This window comes from Adiantum capillus-veneris, chromosome 26, assembly GCF_014529385.1.
Source record: "Adiantum capillus-veneris isolate H3 chromosome 26, ASM1452938v2, whole genome shotgun sequence".
Taxonomy (NCBI): Eukaryota; Viridiplantae; Streptophyta; class Polypodiopsida; order Polypodiales; family Pteridaceae; genus Adiantum; species Adiantum capillus-veneris.
In genome coordinates this window covers 83,832,703-83,851,585 of record NC_140956.1, presented here as the reverse complement: position 1 = coordinate 83,851,585, position 18,883 = coordinate 83,832,703, and the positions used below count along the sequence as shown (strand labels likewise).

At 41.7% G+C, this 18,883-nt stretch overlaps 1 protein-coding gene across 1 annotated transcript; it reads left to right on the top strand.

Annotated features, from left to right (window-relative positions):
• The first annotated feature begins 1,863 nt into the window (after window positions 1–1,863).
• On the top strand, window positions 1,864–3,794 carry LOC147423748 (expansin-A2-like). The gene is made up of 2 exons (XM_086502251.1): window positions 1,864–2,432; window positions 2,557–3,794. Exons 1-2 carry the CDS (start codon window positions 2,267–2,269, stop codon window positions 3,180–3,182), a joined length of 792 nt encoding a protein of 263 aa, XP_086358377.1. The 5' UTR covers window positions 1,864–2,266; the 3' UTR covers window positions 3,183–3,794.
• The last annotated feature ends 15,089 nt before the right edge of the window (window positions 3,795–18,883 follow it).

Genomic DNA, 18,883 nt, shown 5'->3' with positions numbered 1-18,883 from the left:
TCTAATGCATGCACAAATACTAGCACATGGAGAGCACTCCCCAATGCCAAGGTAGAGAGTGCTCCGTCGTGTAACTAATGGACGGAGGCATTACACGGGCAGGTCAAATAAAACGTGCTTATTGTTTCCATGTTATATGGGAACCCCTAAGTCTTTTCCCTGCAATAAGTTCTTCCTATACAACCGTTTCCTAGTGGGTAAAGCCCCTGTCAATAATCTCCACATAAAAAGTTTGTGTTTGTAAGAACAATGTACGTGCCACACCATCTGAATCTTTTGCAACCACTATTGTTTTCTTTTGGGAAGTCCCCAGATATTATTAAATCTAATGTCAATTAAACATTCTAGAAGAAGCATATGATAGAACACCCTAGTCGGTGAGGTCCACCAATTTGCTAAAGAATTAGGCAACTCCCAATCATGAGATCTGTGTGTAGTATTCTTCTTACTTGATATCTGTATATTTGCCACACAGGTGCATAATAACCCCCAACCCACTCTGAGTCCATGAAGGTGATATAGAGGGTTTTGTAATAGTGGAGACCTCAAGTACTATCCGCCTCCATGTGATCTTAGCACGCACATACTTCCTTGTCTGTTTTTCAACCATAACCTAGAAATTTTGAAGAAAGTGAGTAATCTCCTCAATTTTGTCCACCATCAAATATACCCATGCCTTCTTTGTATTTCTATCAATGAAGATAGCTTATAACCTACATTCAACTATAGATGCAACCATTGCAAGACCCATACATTAGAATGCACTATCTCCAACACAATATTGCTTACATGCTTGTCATACATAAATGATTCTTTTGCCTCATTTTCAAAATGGGTAGCCTCACAAACCTCGTGCATTTCATCCATCTTAAACAATGGAAAAGTTATGAAAAGATCCTAATTTTGTATAGGTTTCAACCTTTGCACATTTGCATGGCGAATATGGCATTCCCCTCCACACACGGGTGTACCATTCAAAGAGATATAATTCCATTTGTATGTACATATGACTTGTTGCAACAAATTCTCCAATGGCCTTAGATACAATCACTGCAAAAACATGACAAAGTTCTTGTCTTCACCTAAGTAGGGTGCCAATGACAGAACCCAGAATGATGTGAAGCGATCAAGATCCTTGGATTGTCTCATGAGCCTATTCAATTAGGCATGTCCACATCTCCAACTTTTACCAGCCAATATTTTCCATGCATTGGCCTTGTCCCCATATCTCCAACCTTTACTAGCATGCTTTGACAAACGTCGACGCATAGTTGCTTGTGAAATCGTTGTAGATGCACGATAGGCCTTAGTTGTCCATTAGGGATAATTGAGGCTCACGTGAATCTCGATGCATTTTATGTTTATAGAGAATCATTGTGTTGGTTTTGAAAACATCTCTAATGCGGTAGCATGTGGAGAGCACTTCACAAGGCCAAAAGGTAGAGAGCGCTCTGGGCTGCTACTAATGAATGGAGGCATTACAAGTGCAGGTCGAATAAAGCGTGCTTATGCTTTCGACCATGTTATAGGGGAACCACTAAGTCTTTACCTCCCTTTTGAAACCTAGCTACCTCCTCCAATCACGTGGTGTAGACGAGGGGACAGCGTACTTGGGGGCTCGAGGCTTCGAAATGCAAAGGAACTTTGAGGTTAGATGGAAAATCCATGGGTCCACGTGTCAAAGCGTCCTTGCAAAGTATTGGTAGGCTAGTGTTTTCCTGCGATGACAATGCATGTTCAATATGAGCCACTCGTGACTCCTCCAAAGTTCCAAACGTCATCCGAAAGAGCGATGAGCCGACAACTTACGGATTGGATGGCAGATCGGCTTGCCTGACGACGTTGTGGCCAATGATCGAGAAGGGAGAGCGAGAGCTGCTCAAGCTGGTCGAGCTGGGCCCCTTTCTTCATTGATTGAGGTGCATGTGCAATATATCGGGTCAGGCGAGGCCTGCAGGGTCACGATTAGGCGCTGCCTGTCTGCTGCATGTTACTCACAATCGCGAGACATGTCCATTGTCGATGGCCCAGCTGCCCTCGACGTCCAGGAAGCCATGGCCCACCATTACCGGCAATAGAACTCCCCTTATCTGGCCAGGAGAGAGCGGCCACCTTGTCCTGATGTATAAATTAAGAGGCGCTATCCGCTGATCCCCGCAAGCAGCTGCGCAATCCTCAGCCTCAATTTGCTTCGGCTTACCCAAGCTTGCTATCATTAAGCAATTAGAATCTGCAGGTCAGTCAGGGTGGTGCGCTGGAAGCTGGGATGGCACCTGCTAATTTGTACTCCCTTCTGCTCCTATTGCTGCCCTGCTTCATCCACCTGAAGTCGGCCTCGGCGTCCTACTATGGCAGCGGCAGCTCCCAGCAAAGTGGGTGGACCAGCGCGCATGCCACTTTCTACGGTGGAAGTGATGCCTCGGGCACCATGGGTAAGTCATGAAGTCTCTTGATCTGCCTGCCTCTGATCACCGAATCGATTCGTATACGCACAATATTCATGCGCCGAGCTACCAGTACACATGTCATTTGGCTGATATAATTTCATTAATGCAGGGGGTGCATGCGGTTATGGCGACCTCTACTCCTCGGGCTATGGCACCAACACGGCAGCCCTGAGCACTGCCCTCTTCAATGCCGGCCTCAGCTGCGGTGCTTGCTTCGAGATCCGGTGCGATGCATCGTCCGACCCGCAGTGGTGCATTGCTGGAGAATCGGTGACGGTCACAGCCACCAATCTGTGTCCTCCCAACAATGCCCTGCCCAACAATGCGGGCGGCTGGTGCAACCCACCTCTCCAGCACTTCGACATGGCGCAGCCAGCGTTTGAGAAGATTGGAGTGTACAGGGGCGGCATCGTCCCTGTGGAGTACCGCCGGGTGCCCTGTGCCAAGAAGGGTGGCATCCACTTCACCATGAATGGTCACGCCTACTTCAACCTGGTGCTCATTACGAATGTGGGAGGAGTGGGTGATGTGCACTCCGTCTCCGTCAAGGGCTCGCGCACGGGATGGCAAGCCATGACCAGAAACTGGGGCCAGAATTGGCAGAGCAATGCGCGGCTGGACGGCCAGAGCCTCTCCTTCCAGGTCACCACCAGCGACGGCCGCACCCTCACCTCCTACGACGTGGCCCCCGCGGATTGGCGCTTCGGCCAAACCTTCAGCGGCGAGCAATTCTAGCTTCAATATCTGGTCGCCCAAAGTAGGCTAGCCGCTAGCTACTTCATTTGGGATTGGGAGCACAACAACATTCTACACTACATTGTATTATATATACTGATGGGGGACTTGTGCTAACATCATCTGGCTAGTTGAGGTTGCACCTAATTATATACACCCTAGGAGATGCAACCCGCAAGCCAGATTGTTCAATGTGATAAAGCCATCCCTCCAACCAACCACATCAACGTCATTCTTACCCATGTAATGAGTGGGGCATCGTCGCTCGTCGTGAGTCATGCATGAGTCATGACCGTCAAAGATGTTTGGGATGTTCGTCGATTTGCGTGCGCAATGTAAATTAGCTCTCTCTCTCCCTCTCTCTCTAAGATACACCAAACCAATACTTGATGTCACTTAATCCATCTTGATTTTCTATAATGAGAACCTGAGTGCATAATAGGTCCCATACAGTCTACTGCGGGTCGTGCTATATAGCACATGCTAGTCTCACTCAGTTTCCCCTCATTTTGGGTAGTTTTCACATCAGGTGCAAGCATTTTCCATGGCTGACAACAACACAAATGTGTTCAAGATGTTTTCTACTAAGGACAGATTGGATGCTTTGTCAGATTCTTACGAGACTTTTGCTAGTACTTGGAGGCTAGAACTTGGAGACTTATGACCCAAGGAAATCTTGAAGTTCTTGATGCATTATGCACATTGTTGTTGCAAGTGTCACTTTCCATAAAAAAACAAGACTAGACAGTGTGCAGTTGAACAGGCTTTTATTGCAGCTCAAAGAAAAGGTGGCAACAACAACGTAACCACTTCTTATGGTTCTGTTGCGAGGGGCAAAATTTCTGTTCCTAATGCCGTTGCAAATTCAAGGGTTGTTTCAGATGCAAAACTGTGGCATGCACATTTTGGGCATCTAAATTTTTCCAGTTTGCTGTGTTTGTAGAAATCTGATATGGTGCTCCTTTGCCGCCTCTTGAGGCACCTGTCAAACATGTTTGTGAAGGCTATATTTTGGGTAAAATGCAGCATGCTAAGTTTCCAAAGGATGGGTCAGTTCATGCTACATACAGATTGCAACTTGTGCATAGTGATGTTTGTGGGCCAATGCAAATTCCGTCCTTGGGAAATTACTTGTACTTCGTCACTTTCATTGATGACTACTCCAGATATGCATGGGTATATCCGTTGAAAGAAAAGTCTAAAGTGTTTATATGCTTCAAGCAATTTCTTGTTATGGCTGAAAATGTCTCGAAATGTACTATGTACCATGACCAAAAACTGGGGCCAGAATTGGCAGAGCACGGCCCAGAGCCTCTCCTTCGAGGTCACCACCAGCGACTGCTGCATCCTCACCTCCTACGACGTGGCGCTCGCGGATTGGCGCTTCGGCCAAACATTCAGCGCTGAGCAGTTCTAGCTTCAATATTTGGTCGCCCAAAGTAGGCTAGCCGCTAGCTACTTCATTTGGGATTGGGAGCACAACAATATTCTACACTACACTATATGATATATACTGATGGGGGACCTATGCGAACATCTCATCCGCATCTTGTGAGCTGAGGTTGCACCCAATTATATTTACCCAAGTAGCAGCCCGCAAGCCAAATTGTTCAATGTGATAAAGCCATCCCTCCAGCCTACCACATGATCAACGTCATCCTTACGCATGTAATGAATGGGGCACCCTCGCTCGTTGTGAGTCATGGCCATCAAAAATGTTTGGGATGTTTGCCAATTTGCATGCGCAATGTTTAGCGCTATCTCTCTCTCTCTCTCTCTCTCTCTCTCTCTCTCTCTCTCAGTTTGTCATGTTGATATGTCTCCTCTACTCTAATTTTCTCATTGGTTATGGCATGCTAGAGATGTCTAGTTTTGTTCTTCTCAAACATGTCATGATAGCACCTGTGGACATTGTTGAAATTCTTATGACATTGGTGCGCTTTCGTTGATTGAGGGGCATGTGCATGTGTAAAACTTTCCCAAGTTTTATCGACCTTGTATCTTTGCTGCTAATTGTGTTTCATTAGCATCAATGGCAGCCATGTTCTCATCCATAGCTTGATCCTTGTTTGGATGTCCAATGGAATCCTTAAAATACATAAACTACATATCCTACACAATCTTTGCCATAAAAGCACAATGTCGAGCCATAAAACTATCAAGTCAATCTCTACATAGGATTTCTTCCTCCCCTAGATCGATGTGGTCCAAGATCAATGTCGAGAACCGTATTATAATTGCAACCTTCTTGCACCCGAAGTCTTCAACAAAGACCATACCAAACTCCTCATCAAGAATTTCCTCCTTTAGAAGGAACCCGAACCCCAAATAGGCCCTTTTAGATTAAGGTTTTATTCTGTAGTGGCCAATAGAAAGAGGGTGGCAAGCACAAGATGTCATTGTTTGCATCATAGCTTGTCCTCTACTACCCCCCCCCCCCCCCCCCCCCCCCGCCTTGCCTCTCTCTCTCTCTCCACTTGGAAGGAGTCTGAAAAATCATTTTCTTGCAACTTTCTTAAGTGAAGATAAAACCAGCTTACATGCCCCTTCTCCTTGTGTCCAAAGGACTTCCTATTGAGTTTATGGGCATGGCCAAAGTTTTTAGCTAAAGATGCACCAAATCTCTTAACATTAGTTTCCTACAATTCTAAGAGAGACAAGTACGATGTCCAAAAGACTCATTGAAGAAAATCAAGATGGATGGAGTGACATCAAGTAGTGATTTGGAAGATCGAATGGAACATGCTATTTACTGCATGGTCCATCACTAGATTCCACAGTAAAAGAGGCTTTCCTACAGATCTAATGAATCATGGCATGGGAAAAATTGATAACATTGGCACTTTATGTAGCACTACATCCGCATTGCCCCCAATGACAAATTAAGCATATTTTTCTCTGCTAGAGGAGACCATACTCACCCATACAATGCTTGCATCTATGTCCTTTTCCCAATCTGCACCATAGGAGTGATCTAGCTTAGCTTGCAAACCCTTAAATGCGAGACCAACCATTTGAGTATAGAGAAAGAGTCTCTTTCGTTCAAATTTGAAAACCCTTTCTCTCGAGCCTTTCCACTTGAAAGCTTCTTCACACCCCCAGTGTTCAAGAAAGTCTTTTTTCCTAAACGGGTTTCCTCCTTGCCAAGATGCAAATCGGAAACAATAGTAGAATTTTCTATATTCGTAGGAATTTTGAACTATTTTCTTGTATATTTTACAGGTTTTTCTTCCCTTTACCTTGGTTTGCAATTGTTACCTTTGATTTTCAATCGGCTCAAGTCTAAGTTGACGCAAACCTTTCTCGAACACTACCACACCCTATAATTTCTTCTTTTTGGAATTTAGCCAGTTATTATCAATTAGTTCATTTGTTTTTGGAGGCTTGTGGCCCTTACTTTTCAATTTTAGCCATCTAGAGGCTTATATTTATTGCCTTTGAGATTTGAATGTTTTTCTATTTTTGCATTGGATTTTTAACAGCCCAAAATTTTGAAAATCCATTGAAGTCCTTTTCCAATATCCACATCAAAATGACCTACACATGCTGTCAATCTCTACATAGGATTTCTTGCTCTCCTAGATCGATGTGGTCCAAGATCAATGTCGGGAACCGAATATTATAATTGCAACCTTCTTGCACCGGAAGTCTTCAACAAAGACCATACCAAACTCCTCATCAAGAATTTCCTCCTTTAGAAGGAACCCGAACCCCAAATGGGCCCCTTTAAATTAAGGGTTGATTCTGCAGTGGCCAATAGGAAGAGGGTGGCAAGCACAAGATGTCATTTTTTGCATCATATCTTGTCGTCTCCTTCCCTTGGTCCCCCCTCCCCCGCGCCTCTCTCTCTCCACTTGGAAAGAGTTTGAAAAAACATTTTCTTGCAACTTTCTCAAGTGAAGATACAACCAGCTTACATGCCCCTTCTCCTTGAGTCCAAAGGACTTCCTATTGAGTTTATGGGCATGGCTAGAATTGTGGGCTAAAGATGCACCAAATCTCTCAACATTAGCTTCCTAGAATTATAAGAGAGACAAGTACGATGTCCAAAAGATTCATTGAATAAAATCAAGATGGATTAAGTGAAAACAAGTAATGGTTTGGAAGATGAAATGGAACATGCTATTTACTTTGTGGTTCATCACTAGATTCCAACAATAAAAGAGGCTTTCCTCTTCTCCTTGAGTCCAAAGGACTTCCTATTGAGTTTGTGGGCATGGGCAGAATTGTGGGCTAAAGATGCATCAAAGCTCTCAACATTAGCTTCCTAGAATTCTAAGAGAGACAATACGATGTCCAAAAGATTCATTGAGTAAAATCAAGATGGATCAAGTGAAAACAAGTAATGGTTTGGAAGATGGAATGGAACATGCTATTTACTTCATGGTCCATCACTAGATTCCAACAATAAAAGAGGTTTTCCTATAGTTGTAATGTATCATGACATGGGAAAATTTGAAAAGGTTGGCACTGTGTAGCATTACTGCGACATTGCCCCAAATTATATATATTGTTGGGGGAGCGTTGCTAACATTTGCTGGTGAGCTAAGGGTTGCACACAATTATTATTACCCAAGGAGAAGCCTGAAAGCCAGATTGTCCAATGTGATAAAGCCAGTCCTCCAGCCAACCACATGATCAGTGTCATTCTTACCCATGTAATGAGTGGGGAACCCTAGCTCTTCGTGAGTCATGCATGAGTCATGACTATCAAAGATGTTTGGGATGTTCAATGATTTGCGTGTGCAATGTAAATTATCTCTCTCTCTCTCTCTCTCTCTCTCTCTCTGAGCTTATTTCTCTTAGTTTTTCATGTTGATTTGTCTCGTCTACTCTAAATTTCTTACTGGTTATGGCGGCATTGTTGAAATTCTTATGACATTGGTGCGCTTTCATTGATTAAGGGGCATGTGCATCTATAAAACATTCCAAGTTTTACCGACCTTGTATCTTTGCTACTAATTGTGGTTCATTAGCATCAAGGACATCCATGTTCTCATCCATAGCTTGATCCCTATTTGGATCTCCATCACATCCTCATATCCTGCACAAGCTTTGCCATAAAAGCAAAATGTCGAGTCATAAAACTGTCAAGTGAATCTCTACATAAGATTTCTTGCTCTCCTAGATCCATGTGGTCCAAAATCAATGTCGAGAACCGTATATTATAATTGCAACCTTCTTGCACCCGTAGTCTTCAACAAAGACCATACCAAACTCCCCGTCAAGAATTTCCTCCTTTAGGAGGAACCCGAACCCCAAATGTGCCCCTTTAGATTAAAGGTTGATTCTACAGTGGACAATAGGAAGATGGTGGCAACCACAAGATGTCATTGTTTGCATCATAGCTTGTCTGATTCAGACATGGGAGGAGACCTGTATCTCCCATTTATAGTCTGGTACAACACACTTGGGATCAGACGTGCTAACCACTGAAAAGCAGAACAAATGGTATATGTGGGCACACGGCAGCTGAAAGACACCGGCCGCATATTTGTCCGACAGTTCTTGACCACATGCCACACAATTCCCAGACAATCAAACAGTATCCACACTAAATTTAGACTTGGAAGGTGGAGTGGGCACTAGAAGGGCCCTGCCCTCTCTTTTCATGAACTTGCTAGACCCCTTCATGAAGGAGGCCTGCCTTCTAAACTCACCAAGCTCCCTGTCCATTTCCTGAACTATTTTCTATACAAAATTAAAAACAAAGGAAGATTATTGCACAACCAACCATGATGGGGGACATGCAGGCCCTAGTAGAGCAGGCACTTGCAAGCAACTTGGAGCACTTGTTGGAACATTCAAGTACTTGTAGACACTTGCAAGTGCCTGCAAGTGCTCTATCTGTCCACTTGCAGCACTTTGAAAGGCACTTGCTAGCACTTGGAATCTCTTTTTAGCACTTTGAAGCACTTTCAACCACCTACAAACTCTTACAAATGCTTGCCCGGTCTTAAAAGTGGTTAAAAGTGCTTCAAACCCGGGCGATTCACTCTATATACGAAACGAGATGCCACCTGCGAGCGGAAAACTTTGATAAAACCGCTATATACGACTCATATTAGGGAATACAACCCCCCTTTCTACGCTTATACGACAATCAATAAAGAAAACTACCATACCCCTATCTTACATATAAAATTTAGGTCTCACATTATCTAACTAAGTAAAACTAGTGAAAGAGTGTGTATCATAGTGACTGGCAATGTACTACCCTCAATGTGTCTTAGTTTGACTTTCAAACTATGTGTCTGATCAGCCTGCACTCTGGCTACTCACATCCAATTTTGCCCATCCAAAGCTGGTGTAAATTAACCCTTGACCTGCTCTAAATTAGCCATTATCTATGATCGGATTGATGCAAAATTTGATATGTGATCCGATAAAAAACTTTCCCAAAATTCATATGAGTCATAGTGCACACCAGTGACCAGTCGTTATAAGTAATCAACCCGGGTAATGTTTCCCCCCATAAATATGATATCCTCTCCATTATTTTTAAGCTTGGGAGATAAATTATTGGGGGTCTGGCCCTAACTTATATGCTTATGTAACTTGTAAACCCCCCCCCCCCCTCTCCCCTGCACTTACGTAGTGCGGTAAGTTTTCCACGGTGAATCCCCTGGGGCTTCAAAGTGCTCTGAAGTGATTGCAAAATAAACCTTGAAGCATTTTGAAACAATTTTAAGCACTTTGAAGCACCTTCAAGCACTTGCAGGACTTTGCAAGTGGTTGAAAGTGCTTCAAAGTGCTTTAATGTGCCTACAGATGGTTCAAATTGCTTGCAAGTGCATAAAAGTTAGGCACTTTTTAGCACTTGCAAGCATTTGTAGGTGTTTAAAAGTGCTTGGAAGTGCTTGCAGATGCTCAATCTATCCACTTGCAGCACTTTGAAAGGCACTTGGAAGCTGTTTTAAGCACTTTGAAGCACTTTCAACCACATGCAAACCTTGCAAGTGCTTGCAGGGTCTTAAAATTGCTTCAAAGTGCTCAAAGTGGCTAAAAGTGCTCTAAAGTGATTGCAGAAAGCATTGTTAATCACTTTGAAATCATTTTGAAGCAATTTTAACCATTTTGAAGCACCTTCAAGCACTTGCAAGAGTTTGCGAGTGGTTGAAAGTGCTTCAAAGTGCCTGCACAGCAAGTTGTTCAAAGTGCTTGCAAGTGCATAAAAGCTAGACACTTTTTAGCACTTGCAGGCATTTGTAGGTGTTTTGCTTGGAAGTGCTTTTCAGGTGGTTAAAAGTGTCTGCAAGTGCAAAATAGTCAAGCATTTTTTAGCACTTGGAAGCACATTTAACCACTTTTATTCACTTGCAAGCACTTGCAAGCATTTCCAGGTGTTTGCATGTGCTTAAAAGAGCCTGTAGGTGGCTGAAAGTGCTTGCAAAGAGAGAGAGCTTGGAAATATCTAGATATTTGTTGAATTGAACTAGAAGCTCATTGGACACCTCTTTAGCCAAGCCAATAGGATTCAATCGCCCTTTGGGTGAGTGGGAGGTTAAGTCAAATATTCCCCTAACTTTGGGACTTTCCCCCTCCTTTGTAGGGTCTCTTTTTGACTCAAGCACCTTACCCCCCATGTATGGTAAGCTTCTCAAGCACCTTAATCATCAAGCATGACAAGCACCTCAAGCAACCTTACTCATCAAGAATTACAAGCACCTTAGTCACCAAGCATGAGAAGCACCTCAAGAACCTTAGTCACCAAGCATGACAAGCACCTTAAGCTTGGTCCGGGTTCCCACCTCAAGCACAAACCTAGCTTGCCTAAGGTCTAAGGACTTATCAGGCTAACCTTTGGAGGTCTTTAATGAATCTAACCCTAAAATCTTTTAAGCTCCATTAGGTGCACGTTGCTTAAAAATGGACCTAATGATGTTCTTGAGGTGCTTGTAATGCTTGATGAGCAAGCACCTTAATCATCAAGCATGACAAGCACCTCAAACATCTTACTCATCAAGCATTACAAGCACCAAGCATGAGAAGCAAAAGTTCCATTTTTACCCTACGACATCATTCCAGAATGGATGACTAATCCAATTGGTGCTTGGGAGACTTAGCTGCCGCAAGCATGTCTGCTCCTTAGTCCATATCATACTTCCAAAGTAGAATGACAAGTTCTACTTGGTGTTTGGGAGACGTTGTCACCACAAACATGATCCTAAGCATGCATACTATTTAAATTTGTGCACAATAAAAAGAGAACTAGTCTTATAAGACAAAAAAATTCTTCATTTAAAATGTATTTTCATTTGCTTACTCTAGTGTAGCATTGTAAGCATTCACAAGGTTCATATTATCCTTAAGCTAGGTTCCTTGCATCCATCTAGCATCTTTAAAAGAATAATTCTTAAACTTAACAAGATATCATTGGATAATCTTACCGTTTCTTAATACCTTGTCTTCATGTCGTAGGATGGATTGAGATTGAAATACTTCTTTTTGATATTTGATTTTTGGAGGGTTTGCAACTATTGCTTCTTTTGGTGGTGCTCCTTTGTAAGGCTTAAATAAGCTCTTATGCAAAACATTGTGCATGAGCCACTGGTTAGGAAACCTTAATTGACAAGCCATCTCATTGATTGGCTTAAGAATTTAAAACGGACCATAGTATCTTTTTGCTAGTTTAGCATAATACTCTTGGTGGCCCATAGAAATCTTTCCCGTAGTATGACTTAGATGAGGCTTGAGAAACTTTAGAAAAACCCAATCATTTTCCTTAATGAATAAGGATCTTCTGTGCTTATTAACAAAAACCCTTTTTGCCTTTGCTGTGAGATGGATATAACCTCTTTAATCTTTGGAAACGATTCTTGTAAGTCTCGACTATATTCATCAGTAGCGAAGATCTTCCCATGTACTTTAAGTAGTAAGGGACTTTTGGATCTTCCCTCTTTAACCTTGAAAAGTGCTTTCCCCATAGAAGTATGTACAATGTCATTGTATGCATACTCTACAAGAGGTAGGTACTTCTTTCATTGAGAACGTTCATCTACTTCCATGACATAGGCTTTTAGTAGATTCAAGGATTGTGAAAATTATTTATTTCACTTTGGTCATCCGTTTGTGGATGATAGGCCAAAAGAGAAATTTAATCTACTTCCTAGATTCTCAAAGAGAGCCTTCTAGAAATTATTGGTCATCCTAGGATCTTTGTCCAACACTATGGATGTTGGAAAGCCATGATACTCGGAAATTTGAGATCTAAAGAGAGTTGCCATTTGATGTGCATTAATAGTATTTTTGATAGGCATACAATGTGCTTTCTTGCTAAGTCTGTCGACTGAAACAATCCAAGTTGCTTCCCTCGATCAAATTTCAATTTTTGGTATACCACGCATTTTGAAACATACTCTTGTATGTTTACTTTTCATGGTAGACCAACATAAATACATTTATACTTCTCGAAGAGTAGATTATGGAATCCCTCTTTGCCTCGCACAAGGAGAAGCATGGGATTTATACATGACTTTCTTATTGTATGGGTGAGTAACACATAGCCTATTTTCGTTTGGAAGTGGCCATCCTTCAAGGTGAATGTTTCTTTTTTCTTACCTATTGCAAAGGTTGTAATTACATACTTAAAGTCTTAGTCAGTAGCATACTCATCTATCATAAAGGATAGATCATTGTGAGTTGCTATAGACACAACTTTTACCGTTGGCCATAGTGAAAGTGTATGGACCACTTGATTGTGCTTTCCAACAATGTGTGCAATATGAATTTAAATTGCAAAAGAAAATTTTCCCACCTCATTTGTTTGTCAAAGAGCTGGGCAAATACAAAAAAGAGCTACTAGCTATTCTATATTCCCTAGACACATGGAATCACTATCTCTTGGGGACTCCATTCATCATACGAATGGATCACAAAGCCTCAAGAGCTTTATGATGCAAACCAAATAATTGCTTGTCGAAGTTGACTCTTTGACTCTCATATGCTATGGCATGCCCTTCTTGAAGCAAAGTAGATCCAAGGCAATCACCACAAACATCACATTGGACCTCAAATGTCTTTCACAGATCTAGTAGTGTGAGCACAAGTTGAGAGATAAGATTCTTCTTAAGCTTCAAAAGCTTCTTGCACTTTTGCAATCCATGAATACTTAACGTTCTTTTTTGTTAAGTCATGTAATGGGCCTGCTATTAGCGAGGATTTTTTGATAAAGTATCTATAGGATGCACACATACCTATAAAACTTTGTAGCTCCTATAGATTCCTTGGATTAGGACATCCTTTTATTACCTCTAATTTTGTTGGATCCGTACGGGTGCCATCTTTAGAGATAATGTAGCATAAATATTGAATCTCTTGTAGGAAACATGCACTTTTCTTTTGGTTAATAAAAAGCTTATTCTTTCTCACAACTTGAAAGATTACATGGAGGTGTCACTCTACTCCTCAAGAGAATTTGAGTGGCTCGTGGCACATGAAGGTGTCACTCTACTCCTCAAGAGAATTTGAGTGGTTTGTGGCACATGAAATCTGTTTTTGATAGTGATCTTATTTAGTGCTCTATAGTCGACACACATGTGATATGTGCCGTCTTTCTTTTGCACTAAAACTAATGGTGAATAGAATGGAGAGGAGCTAGGCCTCACCATCCCTTTTTCCACCAAATCATGCACTTGACTCATGATCTCCTCTTGTTGAGCTTGGGAAACTTGATAAGGAGGCTTGTTAGGCGATGAGCTTCCTGGTAGAAGCTCTATTGCATGGTCATCATTCCTTGTTTTGGAAATAGCTCACTAGGGATGTCATCAATGAAAACATCTTGGAATCTATTTAGGAAATCAGAAAAATTCCTCTTGATTCCCTATATTACTACTCCATTGGAATCATTTACAAATTCTTCAACAAAAATCATATACGCAGAAGTAGAGCTTTTCATGGACTTATCAAAAGAAAGCGTATTACCAGGGATATGGTGTTCCCTAACTCATCGGAATCCATGTACATGCTCTTTTCTCTATAGGTGAAGTAGATTCTCCTTTTAGGGAACTTCATGTTGGAAGCCATGCGGTTGAACCATGGTGCCCCAACGATAACATCATCATGTTTGAGAGGGGAGATGAATAAATCCTCTTTGTCCACATAGATTTGGACATGAAGCCTCAATTTTCCAATTACGGGAGTAACTGAGACGTTTTGTCCCTTGGTACCTCCACTTGCTTTCAATGCATCTCCCATCTTGTGGGCTTGGATGCCTAGATTGGTGGTCAACTCTGTGGATATGAAGTTGTGAGTTGAACTAGGGTCAAATAAAATAAAGGCATCATGCTCTTGCATCTTTTTCCAAGCATAGGAAGAGAAATCCTTGGCAATGGGCATCCTGTTTTGGAACTTCAACCATAGAGGCTCTAGGCATCTCATTGCGCACATTTCTTTGGGGACAAGCATGATAGGCCTGTCCTTGCTCCTCACACTTGAAGCACCAGTTATCTTTGGGATAACGCTCTAGCTCCTCGGTAGAAAGTCAATTCTTGCCTTTGTAGACTCCTTTCTCCTTAGCTTTATTGTTGTTAATAGAGTTGCCTTGGGAAGAATTTTGAGCATTGTGCTTCCCATTTTCTTCATTTAGATCTTTTTTTTTTCCATAGGCTTGAAGTTCCTTTTAGCCCCTTGTTGGAAATTATGTGGGAAGCATCCATAGAGTTGTGGATTACTTCAGTGATAGAACCAAGCCATTGGGAGTTGACATACTCGGCCATTTCTTCAAGTAATCTCGCACATAATTGTTGCTTTTGCTCGGAAAATTCTATTTTTTGAAATACAGTAGCCTTGAGATGTAAATCCCAAAATTTGTCTGCATGTTTGTGGATAGACTCATGGGGGAGAAGCTTCAAAATCCACCATTCGATAAGCACTTTGTCCTTTGCATCGCTTGCGAGGACTTGCTTCATGATGGAAACTCATAGAGTTCTCCATGTCTTTGGGGCTTCACCGTTGCCATGAAGGCTAGCCCATCATTGATGAGCAGACTTTTGAAAGTGCTTATCTACATAACATAGCTTGGAGGGCTGCCTGAAGCCCTTGTCTCTGAAGGACGCATCAAATTGTTGGATGAAGGCCAATACTTTGTGGGTAGCAGCAAAGGTGCCATCATAGGTGATAAAAGAATTACTCTCTCCTCCCTCTTTGAACTTCTTGAGCTTTTGGGACCTTTGCCATGCAAGATAAGATTTTCAATGTCCTCCCCTCTTGTATTCTCTAGGAGAATAGCTATCGCTTTTGTTGAAAGAGGATGAAGGTGAAGAAGAACGAGAAGAGGGTGACCTCTTTCTTACCCTTTTTTTCGTTGTTTCATCTCTTCCCTTTCAGAGTGACGAGGAAAAGGAATGTGGGTTGACCGTTTCCTCTTAGGAGGAGTTGGTGATCGTCTAGACCGCCGTCTTCGTGGAGCCACATCTTCAAAGGAACTTAGGAATTCATTACTTTTTTGTTCTTTGTATTCCTCCTGTTGTATGGGAGAGAGTCTTCTTTTGGGAGTCTCATCAAGAGGCCTCCTAAGTTCTCTCTCCTCTTCGAGAGGAAGGGAAATCCCATAAGCACAAAGTTGTTGAGTAACTTCCGCTTGCAAAGCAGGGTTGCCCATAGCTTGTTGCAACTAGTAGCAAGATAATTAACAAACATGGGGGCATCATCATTAGCACCTTCATGTGCAAAATCAAAGTTGTCAATATTTATTCTACTCTCTTGGTTATTGTGAGCCATGCTAATTAAACTTAAGTATAAATTACTTTGTGCTTTGGTACCCTCAAAAATCTTAGTCGCTACTCTTCTTTACCTTTGAAAATTAGTTCTCAAGCAGCCACACCCGCGGTTTGGATACTATTGATTGCAAAGACTAGTGGAGAGGATCTAACATTGCTTGGTTAATTATAGTTCTTGTTGAGCTTGCTAGTAGGTCAAGAGACTCCATTATTAAGACTATAGTTCCCAATCGTGTACCTTAAACTAAGTCCTTCTCAACCAAGATAATAGCTCCCTGTCCCACTTACCCTATTGCAAACAACATGCCTAACCTTTCATGGAAAACGTAAGAGATTGGGTTGGTTGTTTTGATATGCGAGTGTCCACAAGCGGTTTTTGTTTCATGCTTGGCAGTTCATGTATATCATGGTTGAGCAAGAAGCAACCTACTGTGGCCACTTTGAGTTGTGAGACTGAGTACAAGGCAGTCTTCATAGCTACAATTGAGTGTGTATGTCGATAAAACTTCTATTAGAGGAGGGTAGCATGGCTCAATGGACCTCAAATGGTTAGCTTTTCTCAGTTGACTTCTAATTGAAATGTAAGAGAATCCAAGTAAAACACCAATCTTTCAATGATTGAAAAGGTTTGAATTTCTTCAAAATCCATAAAATGGTGGATAGACTCTAAAGTTCAGGCACGTGTTGACCACAAAAATTATTTCTTCCATTTTAGTTTTTCTCCTTGCTCGCTTTTCATTGCTCATTCTTCGCTCATTAATTGGTAGGACCCTTTTACTCATTGCTCATTTTTATAAACATTGTGTGTGTAAATCTCCAATATTTTGGATTTTTAAGCATTTATTTGATAAAATACATAAAAAAATGTCTCCCTATCGTAATGTGTTCCAGTTGCTTTCTAGCTCTCTAGGTTTTTTGAGCTTGTTATCATTTTCAGGCTTGATCTTGACAGAGCTATCTTGCCATAGATGATGGGTCCTTTCCCACTCTAGAGCATGTTTGCTGGTCATCTCACATGAGCCCCAATGCCCTGTATGTCCATAGGCCCTAACGTTAGACCTGGCGTTCCCGTAGAGGGTGTTGACCTTGATGACCCACTTATGGACAATGAGACAAAGTTTTTAGAGAACGACATCGTTGAGGGGGACGAATGACAAGGACTATGACATAGATGACCATGTCGATCGATGTCCTAACAAAAACGAAGCTGCTAGTAGGATACTCACGTACTTTAATGCAAAATTGGCTGTCTTAGTGAGTCATATTTCTATATTCTTTGCCCAATGAGGACAATATCTTGGACAATAATTACCTCCACACTTGTAGCATGGCCACCCTATTTGTCGCATAACTGCTAATCCAGCCGCTAGTTGTTCTTGCTTGGTAAGAATTGTCTTTGATCCATACTCTGGATTGGATATGAACATTAACATGTTCTAATCCATGGAGAAATATTTTTTCATGTGTTGTGGCGCATACACTAGTTGAGTATAGTTGACTACTACTCTACCATCATTCAAAAGAGGTGGATGTTGCCCTAGCGTACATTGAAGTCTAGGCTGAACACCATATTAGTGAATTTGGGAATTTCCTAATTCTTACTTTCAAAACAAGCTTAAGATTTGACCACATGGCCAAATCTTAGCCAAAGTTTTGAGAGCATGGCTTGGAAGACCATTTGAAGTACTACGTTTTGAAAGACTTTCATATTAAAAAACAGTTTGAGATTTTCCATACTACCAAATCTTCAAGACATTGTCTCTATCTAGTAACCTCCTCGAAAATTTGATCAATGCTTGGTTCCCAAGGAGTTTTAACATCTTGCTTTGTTGTGGTTTCACTCTTTGGAGAAGAGGCACTACTGCTCGTGTTGTTTGCATCCTCCACCTCTCCGTAGGACTTACAATTGTCAACTAGATATAGAGCTTCTCTAGTGACCTGCTCAAATGTTCTACATGCTTTCAAATGCAGGTCCTTATTGAGATTTTCATTCCTCAAGACCTCTTTGAAGAGAATTTATAGCCTCTCATCTTGACGTAGCTCTCTCATAGGACATCTCTCTATGTATTGTTTGAAGCAAAGAAAACTTCACTTTTTCATTTGCTTTCTGTTTGAAAGCGTAGATCTGTGACACTGTGTTGTGCTTGATCCTCATTTTTGAGAACTCCTCTATGAATTCTTGCAAGATTTGTGTTGTGTTTGGAAAATCCTCTCTGTTCAGTGGTTGGAACCGCCTCAAACCCATTCCTTCCAATGTCAGCCCAAATATCTCATATTGAGTATGGAATCCGCAATTTGTTAAGCTCTCAAACCTTGTTTGAAGAGTGAGACATGGGCATATGGATCCCCTGACCCATTGTAGTTTGTCTTGATGCATTGGGCCACTTGATATGGTCTCAGCTATTGTGGTTCAGTCACCCATTTTATCAATTTGTGGTCTCTTGCAAAGACATCTCTCTCTCTCTCTCTCTCTCTCTCTCTCTCTCTCTCTCTCTCTCTCTCTTCTTGCCTTGGAGAAAATATTGGTGGACTCCTCTCTGATATGTGCTCTGGCATCGTTTTGACTGAAAGTAGGTAGAGATCAAAGTACCCTTGTATGTGTATTGTTCTAGGTCCTTTGGATTGACAAGTTTGTACTCTCATCCATACTTGTCTACTATCAATACTTGAACTCCACGGGCATCTGTATACGTGAATGCATAACGTTTCTTCTAATCAGTCAACTCTCTTGCATTGGGATCTACACACTTGTAGAAATTATGTGGATCCTTTTTTGTGAATCTATACAAATGCTCATGAGTGAAATTTATTAGAACTCTCATGGCTTCATTGGTTTTTTTGAATCTCACATTCGGTTTGTTGATCAACGGATCCTCTTCTCTAGATATTCCTCCAATCCCACTATCGGAGGTATTGAAGCGTTTCTTGCAGTGTCCATGTCTCTGAGTGGTGGTAGATGATTTTTTATGATTAAAGGCTCAC